This window comes from Chlamydotis macqueenii, chromosome 1 (genome assembly GCF_036417535.1).
Source record: "Chlamydotis macqueenii isolate bChlMac1 chromosome 1, bChlMac1.mat, whole genome shotgun sequence".
Lineage (NCBI taxonomy): Eukaryota > Metazoa > Chordata > Aves > Otidiformes > Otididae > Chlamydotis > Chlamydotis macqueenii.
Window position 1 is genome coordinate 64,574,117 of NC_141556.1, and position 22,812 is coordinate 64,596,928.

General features: G+C 41.7%; 1 protein-coding gene across 2 annotated transcripts in view; it reads left to right on the forward strand.

The window, feature by feature from the left end:
* Positions 1-22,812, forward strand: part of DGKI (diacylglycerol kinase iota) — a 224,958-nt gene that overhangs the window by 63,182 nt on the left and 138,964 nt on the right. For both annotated transcript variants that reach the window (XM_086740487.1, XM_086741315.1), the window contains exon 2: positions 19,468-19,576. In XM_086740487.1, coding sequence (XP_086596613.1) covers positions 19,468-19,576 — 109 coding nt within the window. The remainder of the gene's footprint in view (positions 1-19,467; positions 19,577-22,812) is intronic.

Sequence of the window (22,812 nt, forward strand, 5' to 3'; positions counted from 1 at the left end):
GTGGCACAGGAAACTACAGTTGTTCACAGGAAACACAGTTACTGAAGTTGAGAGATAAAATACTAATCCAATCAATGATGATGGTAGTGTTCCTATTGTCTTAGGTGAAACCTGATTCAACCAAAGATGTTTAACATTATACATCCCCTTGCTTCCCCTTACAAATCACCACATCGTTTCCACATCTGACTAAAATCCCTGTTCTGATTTTTAAAAGTCCTCTCTTTCTCTCCACTTGAATAGAAGCTGTTCCTGTTTATTCTGCATCTGAACTTTGTTCATTTCTGTCACAATTGCAAATATTAAAACCTGTTTGGAATAATGAGAACTACATATATAAATGTCCCTTGCCAGAGTGTCAAAGGAGCAGCACAGACAATTAAACCTAAAATGTGACGAGATACCTGCATGATAGATCTATCACCTATGAAGAGTAAAATGAGAACACAGAGGTAGCTTTGGATTCAGCAGTGGCTTTAATTTTGTTTCCATCTGATGCCTCCTCTTATACTGCAACCTTGACAAAGTCACGTTTTGCTTCTCTGAACCTTGCCGGTGAAGGGAGGTAACATAATTTCACTTTGAGCTCCCTGCATGTAGGACATCACATATGGAGCTGAACCAAAGATGGCAAGCATATTTGCGTTTATTTCAGTGTCAGGCAGCTCTCAAAAACTATGAGGAGATAGGGATGTGTAGGTGTCTGAGGGGGAAATAGTCCACCTGGGGGGACTAGCACCAGACTTGCCACTTGATCTTCAGTGTGACAGAGGAAATTCCTAAATGGGGGGTGGGGATAGCAGGGAGAGGCTTAGGATACCTCCAACAGACCTCTGGGCAGTTTCTGGGCAACCTACTTCTGCGAGTTTCTAGTTAGTCTGGTTCCCTTTCTATAGACTGGCCTCATTTTCTTGAGAGTATCTCTGTCAGATGAAATTATGGGGAGAGATGAGGTTAGTGAGTTCTACTACTAGGGGTGATTAGCTCAATATTAAGTCCATTTTCAGGTGTTTTTTTGGAAGAAGGTAATGTTAGCGAGACAGATCATGTGTATGATAATGTTGAATAAAAATATCCTCCCTTCTCCCCATAGATATTCCCTAGAAGTATTTATTGGAAAACTATTGTCAGTGCTTTCCTTTCTCATTTGAATTTCAAACCAGTGAAGATGGACCCACTAAAGTGAACATGATCCCAGAAGAAGGTCTTGTATAGAATAGAAGGTTAAGATACTGTTTTAAATTTAGGATGCAGTCATTCGAATGAGATATGATGGCAAATTCTGTTCATTTCTGTTTTAAAAGAAAAAAAAATTCTAGTCCTCAGCATCTGATGAAAACATTAGCTGTTCTGACCAAAGCTGATTCTGAAATCCAGAGCTCTAAAGGAACAAATTAAGGCTGAAGAAGATATGTCTTTTGGCACTACATAGTGCTGGCTTACTCTCTCTTTTATAATGCATTTAAAAATCTATGATATGAACAACTCTATAGAAATGAAATTTCACAATTTATAGTGCTGTAAAGATGTTTTTCTTACTAATGAGCTTAAAATGAAGTTATGAACAAACTGTTACTTTAGTTAATGGTATATTTTGGCATTATAAATTAACTTGTAAGGTAGAAAAAAATGGCTTCTCTCAAGGTTCAGTTCTTCTTTGTTTTTCTGCTGCTGCTTCTGGAAAATGTCCTGAAACATTTTATTGGTGCATTCTCATCTGCATGTAGTACTTCTGTAACGCCAGTGAAGGTTTCTGGTGACATGCGAGGCCACAAGAACAAAGCTCAAGTTTATTGTGTTTCCCCAGATGGAATTACAATCTTAATCAGTTAATGCAGCATTTCTCAACTTTGGAAAGTTGAATCCTGACCTGTCAAGAAAGCAAGGCTTAAAGTATTGCTGCTACCAGCAATGTTGTTTTAAAAGCCTACCCAAAATGAGCAGTCACTCAAATAAGCTGCATGGATATTCATTCTCATCCATTTTGTACTTTTTTATTAGCAGCACATTGTCAACAGTGTTGAAGTAATGTCATTGGCATTTGAATCATGACCCTTTTATAACCAAAATTACTGCATCAGTTTCTCTGCAAATTCAGGCAGGCGTTGCTGCATTATGGATGGGCTGTGGTTTCAGTATTGCTCTTTGGAACCAGATGCCTTAGAAACCAAAGCAATCAGAATAACAAAATAGATGGAGGTTCTGGAGGACCTGTGAGAATCTGATTTAGTATTCATTGCACAGCAGATTGTGCGATTTTTATTATTGTACACAATTTACTGTTATGTTTTTCTTGGAGCTTTACTAAGTGGAAAGTTTACACTTGATTCACATATCGGTGTGATCTGAATGGCTTCAGAACACCTACTGCTTCTTCTGTAGGCACCTTAGCATTTTTTTTTAGGTTACCTTAAGTCCCAGGGGCACACATTTGATCTCAGTCACAATAAGGTGTCATTAAGAGGAAGTAATTTCCACATTCTAATTTGCACTAGTAACACTAAAGTAGTTTAAAAATTCATTTAAGTTGAAGTAGTGTAATTTTCTCAGGTAAACAAAGTGTTTGTGCTTTGTGCCGCTTTTTTTTTGGTGCAGGTTATAATGTTTTATTAGCTCTCAGGTTATAATGGGCTCTCACCCTATATAGAAGTTATGTGTTCCTGTGCTTCCTAACAGTGGTGGGTTTTTTTTTTTTTTTTTTTCTTTTTAATCTTCCCTGAAACTGCTTAAAATTTTTTTACTCAGTCCCTGCTTGGTATTACTTTTAAATAATTGATTTAGTATGTTACTCTTAGTCAGTTAAGAACAACTAATTTGTGGATAATGTATCAAGTGATACAAAGTGGTAGTGCTTCACTGAAGTCCAGAGTTACGCCATATTCACCAGTTGAGGATCTGGTCTCTTGTTCCTGGCAGGGCTGCAGCGTCTCCGAGTGTTAGGGGAGTGGGTATTTTGATTCATTTCAGGGAACAGAGAAGGTACTGGAGAAAATCTGAAATGAAAAGATTGGCAAGAGTATTTAATTTTTTTTTTTTGTTGTTTATGTTCTGATGTTTTGCTTTCTCACATAAGAGATTTTTTTTCTTTTTTTTTTCTTTTTTTTTTTTTTTCCTGCCCAGCACTGTGCAAGAGCTTTAGCATGGTATTTACTTTGTAGAAGTTACCAGCCTATAATTGTGAGGATCCTACTGGGTAGTTGCAATCGCCTTTCAGGTAGATTTTTCTCTGAGGAACTTTTCTTAAACTTTCAGTATCACTTCATTGCTTGAAAGCCTGAACACAGCTGTTGGGAAGTAGCATCGCCTGCAGAGTTGTCATAACAACCTGTTGTGAGGGCAGCCGGCAAGGATGGGTCATGTGGTTGTATTAACTTTGCCAGTTAGGTGGGACTTGCAAAATTTGGAAGAACTGGATTATCTGTCTCTTTCCCCACTGCTAATGTAGAAGTGTCAGTACGGAAACTTTTTGCCAGCTCTACACACAGCACCACACTTCTGCTGTTAATGGTTCTGGTCTACATTTCCCCAGTCCTTACTAGCAGTTTGATTCCTCTGTGGGTGCCTCCCCTATCACCAGCAGCGACTGGTGATGTTCACCTTAAGGGCAGCAAAAATCAATACTAAAAAGTACATTTTAATCCTAGCTGGAGCACAAATTGGGCATACCGCCCTTAAAATTTTGTGATTTCTGTCTTTTGCTATGTGGCATTTGTTCATGTTCTTTCGCCTTCCTCACTGTGTTCACTCTGTCCTCCTGCTCTCGTAAAGGCAGCTACAGGAACAAAGCTGGAATGGCTCAACGTGGTCGTGCGCTGGGGCTGTGTGCGTGTAGCCTCGCTCATGTCTTCCTCCTCGGTGACTCATACACTGTGGGTCAGGTCTCTAGGCACGCAGGTTGGTTTGAGCTCTGCTGAGGAATATCACTAGAAGAGGGGCAAAGATACAATGTCAGTAGCATCCTATTAGAAATATTTGTTTTCCCACCTCTCTTCACTGTCCATTAGTATTTTGTGAAGGCTTTATTTACTCAAGGGATATACAGGATGGAGTCTAGGGGAATAATTTATTTCTCTTTTTAAAGTAGATGTAATACCAAAGTCTGCATAACACCTGTGATTCAGTGCATTTTTGAGTGCTGGAAAAGTGACATAAGAAGTAACTTAGTCATCCTGTGCTTGGATGTTTTTCACAAACATATTACGATTTCATCGGATCAGATGTTCTAAAGTAGTTTGGAATTCCATGCTAAGAAAAGGTCAAGTTTTATCTTTCCTGAGTTATACACGTGCAGTGAGCTCACAGAGGGCAGCCTGGCCTGGCATCTTCTGTATCTGTCAGCAGCAAAAAGCAATTAGGATCTTTTTTGCTCCTGTTTGTTATAACAATGGTCATTTTGTTGTCAAGGTGTGACTTCATCTGTCAGATGGCTATTATCTAAAGAAAGGGTTTCTCTGTGTGCATGTCTTTTTGAACAGGTGATGCAACATTAAAATAAGTGGAGAGAAAAATACAGTAAGTTTGTTTATTTCTCTTGCTGATTTTAATCCAGCAAGAGTCAGTTCTAGCTGAAAACACCATGATTTAATGACTATTGTGTGTCACAGTAAAATGAGGGAGCATTCCCACACAGGCCAAAACTTAAGAGACATGTATTTTATTGTGCACAGGAGGAAAAAGACATTTGACTCCCTTGCTGAAAGCCCCAAGAAGGTAAAAGTTGGATTGAATTTGGGGATTGATCTACTTTCTCACCCCTGCAAGTGTTACTTCTGGGCAGAGGGTGAGGCACTCTAGGGTAAAAGTGGGCAGGATGTTTACAGTTGATACCTTTTGCTCTGGTAATTTTGTGGTAAAATATATTAATTTCCCATGCTGTCAGTTATCTTCACATCTTAATGCTCACTAATAGAAAGAAGCCTCAGAAGCTGGTCCTATTCCTTCATAATAAAACCAATGTGTAAACAGATAATATCTTCCTTTGATCCCATGGTGGTCTTGTTCAGAGACTTCATTTCAAATTAGTATTTCTCTCCAGATGACTTCTCCAAATAAATAATACACCGACACAAGAAGTAAGAGCGTGACATTACCAGCCCCGTTTATACTCTCAAAATCTCTTTCAGATTAAAATAATGTCCAACTAGTGTTACATGTCCTGTCATGAGGTTAATGTCCACATCTCTTCCAGCTCTAGGTGGGCTGAGGTGGGAAGGGTGCTGTCAGGTAATGGTGTCTGAGGATTTATCTGACCCTGAAGGAGCAATATCAACTTACCATGGTTTTTTTTCCTGAAGTTGGATAGGCACTACAGAAGCAGCACCCAGTATTACTGTAGTCAAAAAGAAATTGGAGAAAAAGTAAATCTCTTCCTCCCTGCTGTTTGCTTGTTATGTGCATTTGACAGGGCTTTGTATTGTGTTCTTTTTTTTAGCCTGCTTGTATACAACTGGTGAGTCAACAGGGAGGAAGAAAAACCCCATATGTATATTTTAATAGAACTTAGATGAAAAAAAGAGAAACTGTTTAAAGGGCAGATGATGAAAAAAATGAGCATTTTTGAAATTAGTTCCAAGAGGGGAAAAAAAAAAAAACCACTGCAGTTACAGCATCTCTTTAATTAGATCCAGCAGAGTTGCTAATGAGTGCTGAAGATCTCTGCTTTCTTCTCAGCCTTGAAGATCACTACTCTAGCTGATGTACTGCCTGCACTTTTCTGCCTCTGTGTCCCAGTGAAAGCTTTCATATTCCAAGATGCACACCTAGGCACAACCCTGTGACAGCTGTCCCTTGAGGTCAGGAGGGATGTTCTCCCTCCAAACTGAGAGTGCCTTGGACCCTCCTGGCAGCACCATCTTAGTGGCTGCTGCGTGCTGAAGGCAGCAGGCCCTCAACACGATTCCAGTGAGATTTGTAACGTTGCATGACACAGGTGACGTGGTCATCTTAATTTGATGTGAAACAGCCCTCCAGGCAGAAATGTTAATGTTCGGTACAATGAGACTGATTTTTTGAATGGTTATGTGTAACTCCAAAGTTGATTATCAAGAATAAGCTTCGAACATAAGTATTTTTTATAGACAACTCATGTTTTATTCAGGGCTAAATGAGTATATGAATTCATGTTTTATAAACACACTGGGTATTCTGAGGTTAATGCCTCTGACTCAAGCTCTGCTCTGTTTCTTCTCTAGTTCTTCTAGCTTATTTTAAGCTGTTTAGGTTTTCTGCTTTCTGTGCATTGAAGGAAGAAGAAATATTGTCACATCAGTGGGCTTTTTAATTGTTTCTGAATTGCCAGACAGTTGTTGGTGATAAGGAGAGGGGAAGGTGGGGAATTATTATGATTTATATTTTCTACCCGAATCCCTCATTCCTTGTTTAGTTTTTTGACACATGTAAAGGTCTGAAAATTTATCCCTAAGCCTCTAGTTTTTGATCCTAAAACTTTTAAAAAATAATCAAGACCTTTTGATTTGAATTTGAACTTTGGATAGGGTCCTGCAGGAACAGGTTGCTACACAGACTTACTGGGGAGTTGTCACTTGCTTTCTGTTTTCTTCATCTGCTATTCAATTATTGCAGTATGTCCTCTTTCTCCATCCTCTGTTGAACTCCTTCAGTTTGTTTCAGATAGAGGAATTGGAAGGGGTGGACACGCGCCTGCTCCCTTGAGACTTAGTCTGGTGCATACAAACCATGCCACAGGAAATGGAGGAAAGTCAGCAGTGGTATGGAGAGGACAAAGGTGGTTGGATCACAGTAGTGCTTGTCCAGCCTAGCGGCCACCAGCCCTACAAAGAATTTGAGGCCTGTTGTTGCAGGTGCTCCAACCAAGATTTTCTAAGCACAGCAGTATACACCATTGAACTGTACAGTCTTTGTGGTGAGAAATGAGAAGAAAAAGGCACTTGTTGAATTTTTTTGTCTGTTTTTGTATCTCATACAAGAAGGAAGGTGGGGGACAAAAGCTTTGTCTTATCTCAGTTGTTGCACTTCCTTCCTTTGAGAGAAAATAGAATTTATTTGGTTATTGAATGGTAGTTCTACTTTTTATCTGACTTTCTCAAGTGTCCCTTTAACGAAAAGTAAATGTAGCCTTTATTCTATTTTTTTTTTTTTTTTTTTTTTTGCCCAGGAACTATGCAGGCAAAGTCTGAACTCCCTTCTCTGCTCTGTTATCTAGACTCTACTTTCTGTAAAAATTGTTTGGAATTCAAAAGTCTAATTTGCTTTTCAGGAGAGAGAGTATTTTTCTGTCCTGTGAGCTTTTGAAATATTTGTAGAAAGAATTGTTACTTTGAATTATTTTAAAGCTTGCTTTTATTCTGTGTCATTCCTTAAGTCTTAGGTATTTGTGCATCTTGGAAGAAGAGAACTTGATTCTTATATCAATACTTGGTAACAAAATTCTTCTGGCATAAAATATAAAATTCCTTTTTTAAACAATTCAGTCTGAATAAAACCCTTTTGAAGTATTTTTTCACTTGACCACTAAGTATAGATCTTTATTACCTTTTTCAATTTTTGTTTGTACACTCAGAAATGGAAGACTTCTTTTTTTTTTATCCTCTGTGAGACCCTTATTTGCTAAATGGAAGCTTATAATGGGGGAAAAAAGGTGGAAATGGATGGTGAGAATTTCTGACTGTTTCCATTTTCAAGGAGAAGAGACTACACAGACAAACAAAAGAAACTTAACAATTCAGGAGTGTGAAAATAGGTTCAAAAAATCCACATTTGAAATAACTCTCTGAAACTTACCGTGCAAAACTACAAAGCACATATTTGATTTATAGAAAACAAGAAAATCAGAATACTTCATTATATAGTTTGTGTGAGGCCATATAGTTCTTGAGTCATAATGACATTTCAGCTTGTGTAAACAGCTTATGCCAACGGAGGATCCTAGTCTGATAAAGAAATAACCTTAAATTAGATTATTTTTGAAAGCAATGTGCTAGCATCTGAGAGGCAAGAAAACATTTCCAGGACTAATGTGAAAAAATAAAAATAACTCTTACTTTTTTATTTGCTGTTCTAAAGTGCTGAGGATTTAGTTCTCCTCCCTCCCTGTCTTGTATTGTTTTATTTTCCCTTTCTTTTTCTCACAGATCAATTCAGGATTATTTTATATCACCAAGAAGTACTCTGAAAAAAATACCTTCATCTTCTCTTATTTTCCTTCTTCTCTTATTTTCCTCTGGTTGGCAGAGTGATAACTTAGCCTATCTGCACCGCTTTTGAAAATCAGTATATATAATTTTAGCATAAGATAAAAAACATAGCATGATCATACTGTAGTCATGTCCATCCAATTTGCTGTTATCATTTTTTGTCTGCAGTTGAGCTACAGAACACAGGTTCTGCATATCCTATGATTTTGTCTGGATCGAATGTATTGTCGTGAAAATATTTCACACTCAGATTTCCTTTGCTTTCTGAAATAGTAAAAACGTATTAATCTTCCGAAATGCTGATGTCCAGTCTATGATGCAGCTGGAAATTACTTATGCCCAGAGCTCCCTAGAACATTTCTTATTGTTTACTTGGAAAGATAGTGATTAAATTTTATCATCCCAGTTACTCAGCTGATTCCAGAATCTTTTAAATGTGAGCTTTTAACTCCCTATGCACATCTCTATCCTAACATAACCTCATTCAAAGGGTTTTGACCCAAGGGTTTAAAGATTTCAATATCAAGGCGTTCGGGTGCCTTCTATTCTGTAGAAGTATCCTATAAAAATCACAGGTTGTAGGTGCAACTTTAACTCTTTGGATGAAATGTGAAAATCTTGGTAATAGGAACTTAAGAAAGATTGTGTAGGGGTTGCATATTGGATGGAAATTACAGAAAAAAAAATTAATGATGGGAAGGGTGGATGTCTGTCATAGCTTCTCCTTAGTAATGAGAGAGAGGGAAAAACCAAGCTAGATTTGAGATGCGTCTTGATAACTTTATGAATTCAAACATATGATAAGTTTGCCTGAAACAGAGAAGACTAGATTTCATGACCTAGAAGGTCTCTTCCAGACCTGGCATTCATAGCTTTGAAAGCTAAAGTCTAAAAATAAATAAAACCCTCTCCTAAACCAAATAATTTTTGACTGCAGCAAAAATAAAGCAAAATAATTCATTTCAAGAAAGCATTCATATTTTTTTTTCCCCCTGCTTTCCTAGGCTCCTTTGTTAGTCTCTTTCTTGGTGAATTACGGGGATAAAGGATACTCTTTGTCTTTATTGCATCACCATCTGTATAACTTTTTTCCTTTCCTCCTCACACAAATTAATGCTGACATTTCTCTTACTGCAAGGAGTCCTCCAAGGTCTGTCACTTTTTGTGGTAAGAGTAATCACTACATTTGTACGTATCTTTTCAGAAATAGCACATTTAAACAAAACATGGAGTGGGACTCTAATGGTCCTAAAATTTAGTTAGCATCTACCATAAGTAGCCCTTGATGTTTAACTTATGAAGGTATTTGGTGTGATAGATCCCAATGCTTCTACCAGAACTAACTTAGAGAGCTGATGTACTGTAGTTACCTCTCAGCTCTGGGGTTGCTGTCTGAAGTCCTTGGTAAGATTGTTAGTAGAAATTTGTTTCATTGTCTTCAGGATGGTCTCTGAGCTGCCTATTAGGTTCAGGAGGGCTGGGCTTGAGGCTGAACGCAAAGCTGGTCAGAGCTGCATAGAGCTGCAGTGTTTCATGGAGATGTACCAGTTTCCATACAGCTTTTATCAAACTGGTCTGTGTGGTGAGGTGTTGAAAGAGAGGGAGGAAAGATCTATTGTAGTCTTGGGGATGTTAATATTGGGATGGCTGGAAAGCTACCCAAATCTTTGCTTTTCCGTACCCTGGGTCCTTGGGCAGCAGGTAATAACATGCATAAGCAAGTGTTTCATGAGTTTTGAAGGGTCTACTTCTTTTAGTGCAAATTGCATTTCTTGTATCAATGTTCACTGCTGAGGATGCCTGAAAGTGTCCTAGGCTGAGCTGCTATTTGCATGGATGTGCCTGAGGAAAATGGGAAGGTTAATGTAAAAGGCTAATGACCACATCGATAAAGAGCCAATAACTAATCACTAGGGTTAGATTTTGCTAAGTATTCTGATGGAATTCAAATAAGAAATTGCTGAGAGGGCTTTATAATAAGTCCCTTAAACCAGCTCCAGTTGTAAAGGAGTGGGGTGGTTACATAGGGGCTCACAGAGTGCTTATGGGGTAACCCAGCAGCAAGCTTTAATTGGAGAAACTGGCAGAGCTGCTGCTAAGATGCAGGATTAGTAAATGGACAGCTGAATGTGATGTGCTGGAGGAGAGCCAGCACAGCTTTTCCTAAGGAAGCCAGGACTAGTAAGTTTTACAGAATTTGCTGGCAGAGGCACAAGGCCCATAAACCGAGGTGATCCGGTTGTGGGAGTGCACATGAGCTTCCAAAAAGCTTCCAATGAGGTAGGAAAAATGCTTTTGCTACAGAAACTAGGGCTAAAAGGGATGATCTTCACGTGGTGAAACAGTAGTTTAAATGTAGCAGTCAATAGGATGGCTAGCAATTGGTTTTCAGAGATTTACTGATGGGGACCAACGGGGATCTGTGGTGGAAGCAGAGCTGCTCACAGGGAGAAAAGTGTGAGGGGTTAAAGCTTGCTGCTGCTCTGCATAATTAGCCGGGGTGGGCACAGGCTGATTGTGGAAAATTTGCAGAAGGATCTTAAGATGCTGAAATGACTCTGCAGCAAATTGCACTCGAAATGTGAGATTGATGAAGGCAAAATAATGTACATGGAGAGGGGGAAGCTTTAAAGTTTGGACTTTAGCATTTAGCACTCAGGAAAGACAACTTTGGATAATTGCAAGTACTGCTATGAAATGATTAATTCAGTGCTCATAGTGATAGAAAGGCAAGTAGAGGGCTCAGAATGAGGGAGGGAAAAAAAAGAAGAGTGCAGGAAGTACAATGACACCACTGATAAACCTCTGGTGCAGCCAGATCTTGAATATTTGTTCTACTTCTGGCAATCCTACCTCAAAAAAAAAAAAAAAGTAATCGAGCTAGAAAACTTTGACAAAGATAGAGCAGCTTCAGTATCAGCAGAAGCCTAAACCATCTAGAGTGCTTCTACTCGGTGGAGGGAAGGGTGAATGAAAGGGTATATGAATAGAGATTCATAAAATCACAGAAGGTGTAGAGAGGCAAATGATTACTTGCTGTTCCTCACAATATGATACACCAATTGAATTATCAAGCAGAATTTTTAAAACAGACAGAAGGAAGTGCTTTACACTGCCCGTAATGAAATTTTGTAGCTCATTACATAAGCTGCTGTGGAGATCAAGAGTACAAATGGATTCAGGGAAGGACCAACACATTCCTAGAGTAAAGAGCCATTACAGGCTATTAAGCACAAAAGTCTGGAAGCAGCCTCCAGCTCAGGAAGTCCTTAGGCTACTGATGACTGGAAGCTGGGAATGGAGTGTGTCAGGGGAAGAATCATTCAATTTGTGCCAGTGCTTCTCTAAACACCTGCTACTGGCCGTTGTCAGAAATGGGATACTGGACCTGGGTCCAGAAGCTGAGGAAGGATCGCAGGTAAGTGCAAATGAACCTAAACTGCAGTCCAATAGTACCCCTGTCGCTCCAGCCAGCAAGTCGGCTTTGTCGGGGGCCCAGCTGAAGTGTCTCTATACCAATGCACGCAGCATGGGGAATAAACAGGAAGAGCTGGAGATGCGTGCACACGAGCAGGGCTATGACCTCATTGGCATCACAGAGACGTGGTGGGATGACACATACGACTGGAGTGTCAACATGGAGGGGTATAGGCTTTTTAGAAAGGACAGGAAGGGGAGACGAGGAGGGGGTGTTGCTCTCTACGTCAGCAGCTGGCTGGAGTGTGTGGAGCTCCGCCTGGGGATGGAGGAGGAGCTGACAGAGAGCTTATGGGTCAAGATTAGAGGATGGGGACGGACAGGGGACGTTACGGTGGGGGTCTGTTACAGGCCGCCTGGCCAGGAAGACAGAGCAGATGAAGCGCTCTATAGGCAGATAGGAGCAGCCTCACGGTCACAGGCCCTGGTCCTCATAGGGGACTTCAGCCACCCTGACATCTGTTGGAGAGACAACACGGCAGGGCACAGGCAGTCCAGGAGGTTCCTGGAATGCGTGAACGACAACTTCCTCCTGCAGACGATAGAGGAGCCGACAAGGAGGGGTGCCATGCTCGAGCTTGTGCTCACCAACAGGGAGAGGCTGGTGGGGGATGTGAAACTAGAGGACAGCCTTGGCTGCAGCGACCATGACACGGTGGAGTTCAAGATCCACGGGGCAGCAAGGAAACTACATGGCAAGCTCTCTGCCCTAGACTTCAAGAGGGCAGACTTCGGCCTCTTCAGGGGCCTGATGGGCCAAGTGCCATGGGAGGCGGCCCTGGAGAGAAGAGGGGCCCAGGAAAGTTGGTCTCTATTCAAGGAGCACCTCCTCCAAGCTCAGCAGAGGTGCATCCCGACGAAGAACAAGTCGGGCAAAAAGGCCAGGAGGCCGGCGTGGATGAGCAAGGAGCTCCTGGACCAACTGAAAGTAAAAAAGGAGGCCTATAGAGGGTGGAAATGGAGACAGGTAGCCTGGGAGGTCTACAAAGAGGCTGTGCGAGTGGCCAGGGATAAGGTAAGGAAGGCCAAAGCCCTGGCAGAACTGAATCTGGCCAGGGATATAAAATGCAACAAGAAGAGCTTTTATAGGTACGTAGGGGACAAAAGAAAGTCCAGGGAAAATGTAGGCCCCCTCCGGAAGGGAACTGGTGTCCTGGTTACCCAGGACATGGAGAAGGCTGAGGTTCTCAATGACTTTTTTGCCTCAGTCTTCACCGACAAGAGTTCTTGTCCCACCACCCAAGCTGTAGAAGGTGAAAGCAGGGACTGCGAGGATGAAGAACTGCCCATTGTACTCGAAGAGCAGGTTTGGGATCATTTGAGGAACTTAAAGGTGCACAAGTCCATGGGACCTCACGAGATCCATCCGCGGGTCCTGAGGGAACAGGTGGATGAAGTTGCCAAGCCACTGGCTATTGTATTTGAGAAGTCGTGGCAGTCTGGTGAGGTCCTCGATGACTGGAAGAGAGGGAACATAATCCCAATTTTTAAAAAGGGGAATAAGGAAGACCCGGGTAACTACAGGCCGGTCAGCCTCACCTCTGTGCCTGGCAAGGTCATGGAGCAGATTCTCCTGGAAACCATGCTAAGGCACATGGAGAGCAAGGAGGTGGTTGGTGACAGCCAACACGGCTTCACCAAGGGCAGATCGTGCTTGACCAATTTGGTGGCCTTCTATGACGGGGTGACAGCATCAGTGGACAAGGGACGAGCAACTGACATCATCTACCTGGACTTGTGCAAAGCTTCTGAAGCTTTTGACACTGTCCCGCACGACATCCTTCTCTCTAAACTAGAGAGACATGGGTTTGATGGACGGACCACTCGGTGGATAAGGAGTTGGCTGGATGGCCGTACTCAGAGAGTGGTGGTTAACGGCTCAATGTCCATGTGGAGACCAGTCATGAGTGGCGTCCCTTAGGGGTCTGTATTGGGCCTGACCCTGTTCAACATCTTTGTTGGCGACATGGACAGTGGGATAGAGTGCACCCTCAGCAAGTTCACTGATGACACCAAGTTGTGTGGTGCCGTCGACACGCTGGAAGGGAGGGATGCCATCCAGAGGGACCTTGACAGGCTGGAGAGGTGGGCCCGTGCCAACCTCATGAAGTTCAACCAGGCCAAGTGCAAGGTCCTGCACCTGGGTCATGGCAATCCCAGGCACAAATACAGGCTGGGTGGAGAATGGATCGAGAGCAGCCCTGAGGAGAAGGACTTGGGAGTGCTGGTGGACGAGAAGCTTAACATGAGCCAGCAATGCGCCCTTGCAGCCGAGAAGGCCAACTGCATCCTGGGTTGCATCAAGAGAAGCGTGGCCAGCAGGTCAAGGGAGGTGATTCTCCCCCTCTACTGTGCCCTGGTGAGACCCCACCTGGAGTACTGTGTCCAGTTCTGGAGCCCCCAACATAAGAAGGACATGGACCAGTTGGAGAAGGTCCAGAGGAGGGCCATGAAGATGATAAAAGGGCTGGAGCACATCTCCTATGAGGACAGGCTGAGAGAGTTGGGGCTGTTCAGCCTGGAGAAGAGGAGGCTCCGGGGAGATCTGATAGTGGTCTTCCAGTACCTCAAGGGGGCCTATAAGAAAGATGGGGAAAGGCTGTTCAGTGGGGCCTGTTGCAATAGGACGAGGGGTAATGGTTTTAAAATAGTGGGGGGTAGATTTAGATTGGAAATTAGGAAAAATTTTTTTACAATGCGAGTTATAGAACACTGGAACAGGTTGCCCAGAAAGGTAGTGGAAGCCCCATCCCTGGAAACGTTCAAGGCCAGGCTGGATGAGGCTCTGAGCAACCTGATCTAGTTGGGGATGTCCCTGCCCCTTGCAGGGGGGTTGGACTAGATGACCTTTGAAGGTCCATTCCAACCCAAACTATTCTATGATTCTATGATTGTTTTGATTTGAATTAAGTTGACTCCTTTTCTATCAAAGACAAAAAAAAAAAAAGGGAATTTTGATATTGCAGGAAATAGTTGTTGCCCTGTGGTCAGCTGGAAAGGAGAACATCACATGCCTGGCGGCAAGCTGGGAACAGCAGGTTGCAGGAGCGCTGTGCAGTCAGCAGAGATGCACGGGGAAAACTTAAATAACGCCAGAGTTCAGCCAGTACATTTTGTTCCTGATTTTCATAAGCACCAAATTGCGGGAGTGAAAACCACGTCCAAACAAACTCGGGCACATAGAAATTGTTCATACAGGGTGCAGATACTGCCTGGCCATGTACAGGGATTTTCAAGTTGCTATTGGCAAACCTGAGAGCTGGCAGGCATAGTGTTTATTTACATTGAATAGTCAAAGAAAAGCAGAGCTGTTGTAACTTAGATGCTATAACTTAAACAAATGACTGTCCTTTTTGCAGTAAATATCTACGTTAACTTTAAGAAAAGACTCCAAAAAAAATCTCCTGGCAGATGTCCTAGCCATAGGATATATGGAGGCCAGTCTCTGCATTTTTATGATCTCTCAACCTTGCAGCTAAGAGACTACCCCAATGGTAACTTATGCCCCTATGAAAAGAAGGTTAATAACCCCAGCCCGGAAAGGTAGCAACTCCAAAGCCAGTGACAAGTAAAATGACACTCAAATCTGTTAACCATGTGGAGCACTAACTTACTGTTTCTTTTCCAAATAGATTTTTCTAACACTTAAATGAGCTGGGTACTATTGACTAATTGCCTTTTGTGGTCTTTGAGGATTCAGACTTAACTATTCCATCTAAACAACTCACTGGAGGATTTTTATGTGCCTTAGGTGGAGGAAAGGGCTCAGTAAAGCCAAAGCCTGGGATATAAACTCAAATCCCCCCTAATCAAATATGTATCCTTTGATCTAATAAGTAGGTTAAGTCTCGCCTGACTTTTCAGCAAAATGAAAAAGAAAATGTAATGCTTTATGAAAAAGAAAAAAACCCCCAATTATTATACTTGAATAGCTTGAATGTCTGTTTGCTTTTGTTTTCCAAGACAGTCAATTGCTCTGTTAAAGAGTTTCCTTAATGGTTTAAACTATGGAATTAGTATCAGATATTTGTGTTTGTTATATATTTGGTGACATAAACATGTATGTGCACTCACGCTTGTTCACAATGATAGTGGGTTAGCTAAGTTGATAATAACATCTACTACAAATTACTGATTACTGAATATAAAGGTAATTATCAAAATACAGCTTGTTACTTATGATCATAGAATCATAGAATGGTTACGGATGGAAGGGACCTTTAAAGATCATGTAGTCCAACCACCCTGCAAGGAGCAGGGACATCTTGGACTAGATCAGGCTACTTAGAGCTCCATCCAACCTGGCCTTGAATGTTTCCAGGGATGGGGCATCCACCACCTCTCTGGGCGACCTGTTCCAGTGTTCCACCACACTCATTGTGAAAAATGTCTTCTTTATGTCTAATTTAAATCTACCTAATTTAAATCTACCTAAACAAAGGTTTAAAACCATTACCCCTTGTCCTGATACAACAGGCCTTCCTAAAAAGTCCCTCTCCAGCTTTCTTGTAGTACTTTAAGTACTATAAGGCTGCCATAAGGCTTCCCCGGAGCCTCCTCTTCTCCAGGCTGAACAGCCCCAGCTCTCTCAGGCTGTCCTCATAGGAGAGGTGCTCCAGCCCTCTGATCATCTTTGTGACCCTCCTCTGGACTCACTCCAACAGGTCCATGTCCTTCTTATGTTGGGGGCTCCAGAGCTGGATGCAGTACTCCAGGTGGGATCTCACGAGTAGATGGGGAGAATCACCTCCTTTGACCTGTTGGCCACACTGCTTTTGATGAGACGTTTCCTTGCTGTTGGCTGCTACATCAGCAAGCTGGCTGGTGTGCCCATTTTAGCAAAGTTGTGGACGAAAGCACAGATTCACTTCTTCTGGCTGTCACTTATCAAGGGAACAGTGATTACTTTTGCTTGTATGGGAAAGGTTGCTTGTCGAACCTGTGTTTTCATTCATGCACTCAGCACAGTGGAGATGAAGTAGCTGGGAAAGATAACTAAAAGCCACTCGTGTTACGTGACTTTTGGAAAAGTGCCAGATGATGTCATCTGCTAGGTAAGGTAATATGAGATGTGATCACCTGAATATTCAGCATCTGCTCTGTTACCAGACTTGTGCTACCTTGCCTTTTCTGCCTGTTTTCTCCTCTCTCGTTTGCCTTCCAGTTATTAGAAGGCCATGTGTTTGCTCTTTAGTGCCTGACCGCCTCTTTTTTTTTTTTTTTTTTAATGGGAAAGTGGGAAAGGCTTCTGCAGTGCATGCAGTGTGTTTTGACGCTCTGTGTCTCTCTCTGTTCTGAAACAAAGTTCTGATAAGAAACTGTGTTAGAAGAGACATTTTTAGCTTGTCTCTGGGCCTCAGGCTCATTTCCGTCTGGCTCATGTAAATTTGCAATCCCTGAGATAATTTTAAGGCTCTTATGTTAAAACAAACCTGAAAAAAAGATATTATTGTCATGCTTGTGTTTTGTGTGCTTTCCAAACAAAGCTATAAATCCAGCTTGGCATACAGAGGAAGGGCAGGCTGTTGGCACAAAACTGTGCCAATTCTCCCCCAAAAGGCTCATCAGCCTCGGCTCACTTATAAAAGAACATGGCCCAAGCCTCAGGTTCTGCTGCAGGAGGCTTGCACATCTCTAATTTTGTCTTGAAACAGTATCCAAGGCTTGACGCTGGGATGTCTGCAGCTGTTCATTAGGCATATTTACCTTTGAAGTCTCTGCTGAATTTACCTTCCAGCTGGAAGTCTTGTCCTCAGCCTGGTCAGATAAATTTGTCCCTGGGAATATTCATCACAGACTTTGCTTTAGTAAATTCGCTTAGTGGATGCATGCAACTTCACAGGCTGTATCACTTGACAAGTAATATGCTGTAAGCCATGTTGGCTGAAAATGTTGTCATTTTTCATCAAATAGTAATTAATTGCTAAAGCTTGATTGTTCAGCCACCTTTGCTTAAGTGCAGCTTTTGACAAAGTGAATGCTACTTTCCTCTGTTACGAGGGCAGGGCTCAATAGGTTTGTTTTATCACTGTCAGTGATCCAGGGTGGAAAATGTGATATTGCCCTGTTTCCACCAAAACAAATTACCATGTTATAAACCATGAGTAGACACACAAATGTACTCTTGTTTTTAGGAAGCACTGATAACTGAATTGATACCCATAACAACATGGAGAGAGACTGCCAAATATTGGACACTGTTTTATGGAAAAAAAAATTGTGGTTTCTTGTGGTTTATTTCTTTAAGGTCTTAATCCAATCATTGAGAAGATGTGTAGCTTATGGTGTACTGACATATATGGCATAAAAATCTTTCTAGCGCAATTGTTCTCTCCTGATAGATTGCCAGATAGTGAAAATCTTTTCCTTAGGCTTCTTCCCTCAAATGGGTTTTAGTCAAATGCAAAATATTTTGGAAAAAAACCCTTAATGTCAACATCTTGCCTATGTTGCTAAGTGGAAAGGAGGCATTGGATGATCAGAGGCTGATATTAATGTGCTAAGTTGTTCATCCTACCCACAGGAAAGGGAATTCAGGAGATTCTGGTTCAGCCCACTTGATTTTTCTGGGTGTGCATTGGCAGCAATGAGGCTTCCAAGCTCCCTTACTGTGGTATATGTTGTACTGTATATTTTCAGGACAACGAAAAGATTTATTTAGCATATGGCTGACCTGGATTGTCATCTCTGGCTCAATTGACCTTTATTGCCTTGGGACACAGTGGTAAGATTAGGAGATGCTATAAATAGCTATTGCACTGTGGGAGTGGTATCACAAAAATGCACTTTACACAAACAGACTGTCATTTCACTTTGTGGGAGATGAGTGTATTTGGCTTACAAAAGGAGATCTCTCCTTGAGATGCTTTTGTCCTCTTCTGAATCACTGCAGATGAAGCTGTGAGATTGTTTTGGTCACCACTATCAAGTGCTAAAATATACAATGCATAATGTTATGAAGCTTTATAAAACATACTCTCCAAGTGCAGCTGAGCTTTGTATCAGCAGTGTGCTTCCTTCCACTTGATGGCTTACTATTTGAGGATGATTTGGCATGGCCACTTGCCGCTGGGGAAACAGGCAGTGGATGTGCTGTCGGCACTTGTGGAGCTTCAGGGGTGTTTCTGGTCACCATCTGTGACTTTTGAAGAAGGCCATATCTATGCCTCAAGAGCTGTAGGAATAATTTTGAACCAAAAATATACAATTGAAATATAAGTGGTAAGAAGCTGTAATACCTTGAGGGATGCTGGTACGATCTAAAAAGGTAGTAGTGTATGACTCCCTCTCCTGACTAAGCGGTGTTGCTGTGTCTTGTTTTATGTAGTCTGATGCTGAATGGATGACTTTTCCCCACCTACAAACTAAGTAAAAGCAATGAATGTTGTGCTGTTTGTATAAACTCATATTTCATTCCTCCAGTAAAGGCTATTTGGAATTATGCATAAATTGACCCATTAGGTTCAATTGATTCAACTGATTTGCTGGTATGTAAGGAACAGGTGTAATGAATGAGAACTCCACTGAAACTGGCAAACAGAACCGTATGTAGTCCACTGGGTTTGATATTTCAGCTTAGTGCCAGATGACTAACTGATATTTGTTAAACAGTAATTTTCAGTGATCAGATTACTTTATTCTTTTCCTAAACTGCTTTAGCAGGAGATGGCATTCAAGCACCATTTCACCCAAGCTGAAATTAGATGCTGTACTGCCTCTTCTGATTTCTGGAGAAGAGTGGGGTGGATAATTATATTGGGTAATTATAGTGGATATACACGCCATTTATTTGTTTTTTTTTCTTTTCAATTTGCAGGAAAGCAATCTCCAGGTCAGGCCTCCAGCATTTGGCTCCTGTGCATTCCCTCAACATTGCAGTCTCCAATGGACCTGTGAAGGAACCAAGGGCAGCCTTAGAGTGGACTGTAGGTGTTTGGTCTTTTGGCAGTTAACTTGAGCAGTATCTCTGGCTAGTGCTCTCTCCGTCCTTAACTCAACGTAAGACATTGCATTGCTGTTAGAATTAGTACTGGTCATTAGGAACATGCATCTGTTATGAAATGAAGCGCAAGGCAGAGATGTGAAAACTTATGGAGACTTGATCAGCAGAGTACAGAGCTATTCAGATTTTTCAGCTTGGGAACTGTCTGGCTGCATTTGCTTACTGTCTTCTTGACAAGGTCTGCCCTCCAAAGGTGATCTGATTTTAGCATAGCAGAGTTTTGTACCTTTGCTTAATATGCCAAAATTTAAGACTGAAGACACATGTTGAGTTGTCTGGTTCTGTACAGTAGGTAGTAGAAATCTTTGGTCGCAATGCTTTGTAGGTATGGGTAGATTTCTTCTGGGCCCAAGCTAGACTGTAGACACAGAGAGCATATGTTTCCATTCCCTCCGCAACTTGCTTATCTTTCTGGGCTAGTTCAGAAGGGACCAGCTAAGGACTGTCTAGAATAGACTAGACTGTTTCAGTGGGAAGGAACCTACAATGATCATCTAGTCCAACTACCTGACCACTTCAGGGCTAACCAGAAGTTAAAGCTTGTTATTAAGGGGATTATCTAAATGCCTCTTAAACACTGACAGGCATGGGCACCTCTCTGGGAAGCCTGTTCCAGTGTTTGACCACTCTTTCTCTCTCTTGAAATGTTTCCTACTGTCAAGTCTGAAGCTTGCCTCACACAGCTTTGAACCATTCCCATGCAGCTTCCATGTGGTTATGCGCTGGTTTGTGCTAAGAAGTCAAGCCTTAAGCCAGCAGGTCACATAAACGTCCCATTTAAAGCAAAGTACACAGCAGATCTTATACTTGGCTGTTGGTAAGGAACTCAGTACATTGCACTATCAAGGCACCAGCCACCCAAGTGGCTTTTAGGTAAAGATAACTTGGATTGTGATGAATATGGGTTATGTTTATGTCTGTTCTCTATATGAAGACTGAATGGCTTTCTAGATGGCATGCTCTGCTTCGTCCCCAGCTGTTGCATTTAAAGTTTCAGGGGATGAAATTTTACAGGCTCTGCAGGAGGAAGCGGGCTTAGGTTCATGATTATCTTCTACTGCAATGTATTTAACACAGAGTGTTAAAATGGGCTTGAGCGCTTACATAGAATCTTCTTGGAAGAGCTTTGGAGAATACCTTGATCTTTCCCTCCAGGAAATCTCAGGTCCTGATTCAGCAAGGTATTAAAACACATGCCTGCTTTGAGTAATCGATGCTGTTTAGTAGAAACCTAAAAGATCAGTCACCCGTGTGAGGGGTTAGGCACGGGCTAAATTAAACACCTTTCAAAATTGTACTTAGAAAACAACAACAACAGCAAAAAACTCCAAAACAAAACCCCTAAAACCTAAACCCAATAGCCACAACTTACCCTTCTTCAAAGTCAATTGTCTGCTACCCATTTTACTAGGTGGTTTCTCATGTGATCCCCATGCATAAATACTGCAGGACTTGATTTAGCTTGGTGAATATTGATTAAATATTGTGGGTTTTAATTGTGCGTATGTGTGTTTTTGCACTTTACTTGCTGGCTTACGGTTTAGATTTTTGATCAGTTCGATTTCTCAACTGTTCCAGCCTCTCAAATCAGTGTTGCTGCTTTACTTCACACTTTGACTGGAGAAGGGAGGCAACCCTGCAGCAACCCTGCAGCATGTGGGGAAGGGGCAGGATACTGAGTGGAAGACGTCTGTGGCTGGGATGACCCTGCACTGACCAGCTGTAGTAACTGGGGAATGTGAGGGAGAAATGGATTTCTCAAATCTGAGGCATAATATAAGTAAAAGAGAGAGCAGGGAGGTGATTTGGAGGTGTGAAGAAGCTGAAATGGACCAAAGTTTATAATGTGCAGTGAATGTCAATTAACAAAAAGTGAAGTTTCAAATACTGATGTTTAAATCCAGAGGTGTATTTGGTAGAGTGAGAAGATATTTGGACTAAGATGTGTTGGAGCCAGATAGGAAGTCTTTGTATTTAATCACTGGAAGGCAGCATTAATCAGTGCATCCCCATCTATATAATCCTGCTCTTTAGTATTTCTGAGGATGATTCTCCAAAGACTCACGATCGGGAGATCTTTCAAAAGTCTAAGTGACATGAACATAAGTTGTCATTTGACTTTGCAGTAGAAAATGTTTCCTCCTTGTTATCCTCGCAGTAATAACGGGAAATAATTCCCTGGCTATAGTCCCCATTTTTGATAACTCCTTGCAGGTGATCTGCCATTATCAGATGATCTTGTAAATAGGACACCGATTCCATTCCCTGCTCTGCCACTTACCTTGTGAGTGAGCTCAGATGAATTGTTTTGCCACTCAATACATTAGCCTTCCCAGCTGTAAAATAGAGCTGATGATTCTGATGTCTCTTAAGACCCTTTACATAAGAAACAGTATTTCTTTGTTGTTGTTACTGTCTGTCATCTCTGAGGTTTCTTTTTTTTTCACATACTTATAAGTGCCCAGTTTAATCACATTTGCTACACCTAATTCGAGTTAACTTGTAGCTTTATTGTCTAATTTAGCGCTATCTTTTCATAGCAGGGCCATACAGAATACATTCTCTGGAGTAGGTGATGTTATAGCCAGAGGGCAATGCAGAATTTTCTTTACCAAAATGGAACCAACTTAACTGCTTGCCCCTGTGATGTGTTTATGCATAGCCTCTTCTCCCACCCTTCCCGATTTTAGGCGTCACTCCCACAAGTTAAATGATAAAGTAAGCAATTCTAGCCCAGATTGTCAAGTGAATACAGACTGAGCCACCTCATACAGTGCTTGTGCACCACTGTGCATCTAGGCCTTTGTATATTTTCATACTGCCATTTGCTCCCAAGGAAAATAAGCATGAGCTTTTGTGCAAAGCCATCCTGTAATTTCTTTTTAAGTACTGCCTTCTAACTCTTGCTTTCTTTGGTGCCTACAAAAATCTTGACAGCCACCTACGATATTAGTGTGTTGAGCTTCCCAGTGGCCAAAATTGTCACGTTATTTTATTTGTCCGTCATGAATTTGTCTCTTGATGCCAGTTTGTTGCCTTCTCATTAGCAGGCATTTATGGTCCATGACTACAAGCCTTAGAACTCTAGTTATGTCCATTAGGAGGCATTTGAAGACATGCAGCTTCCATTCATGGAGTTCAATGAAAAAACTTGAAACT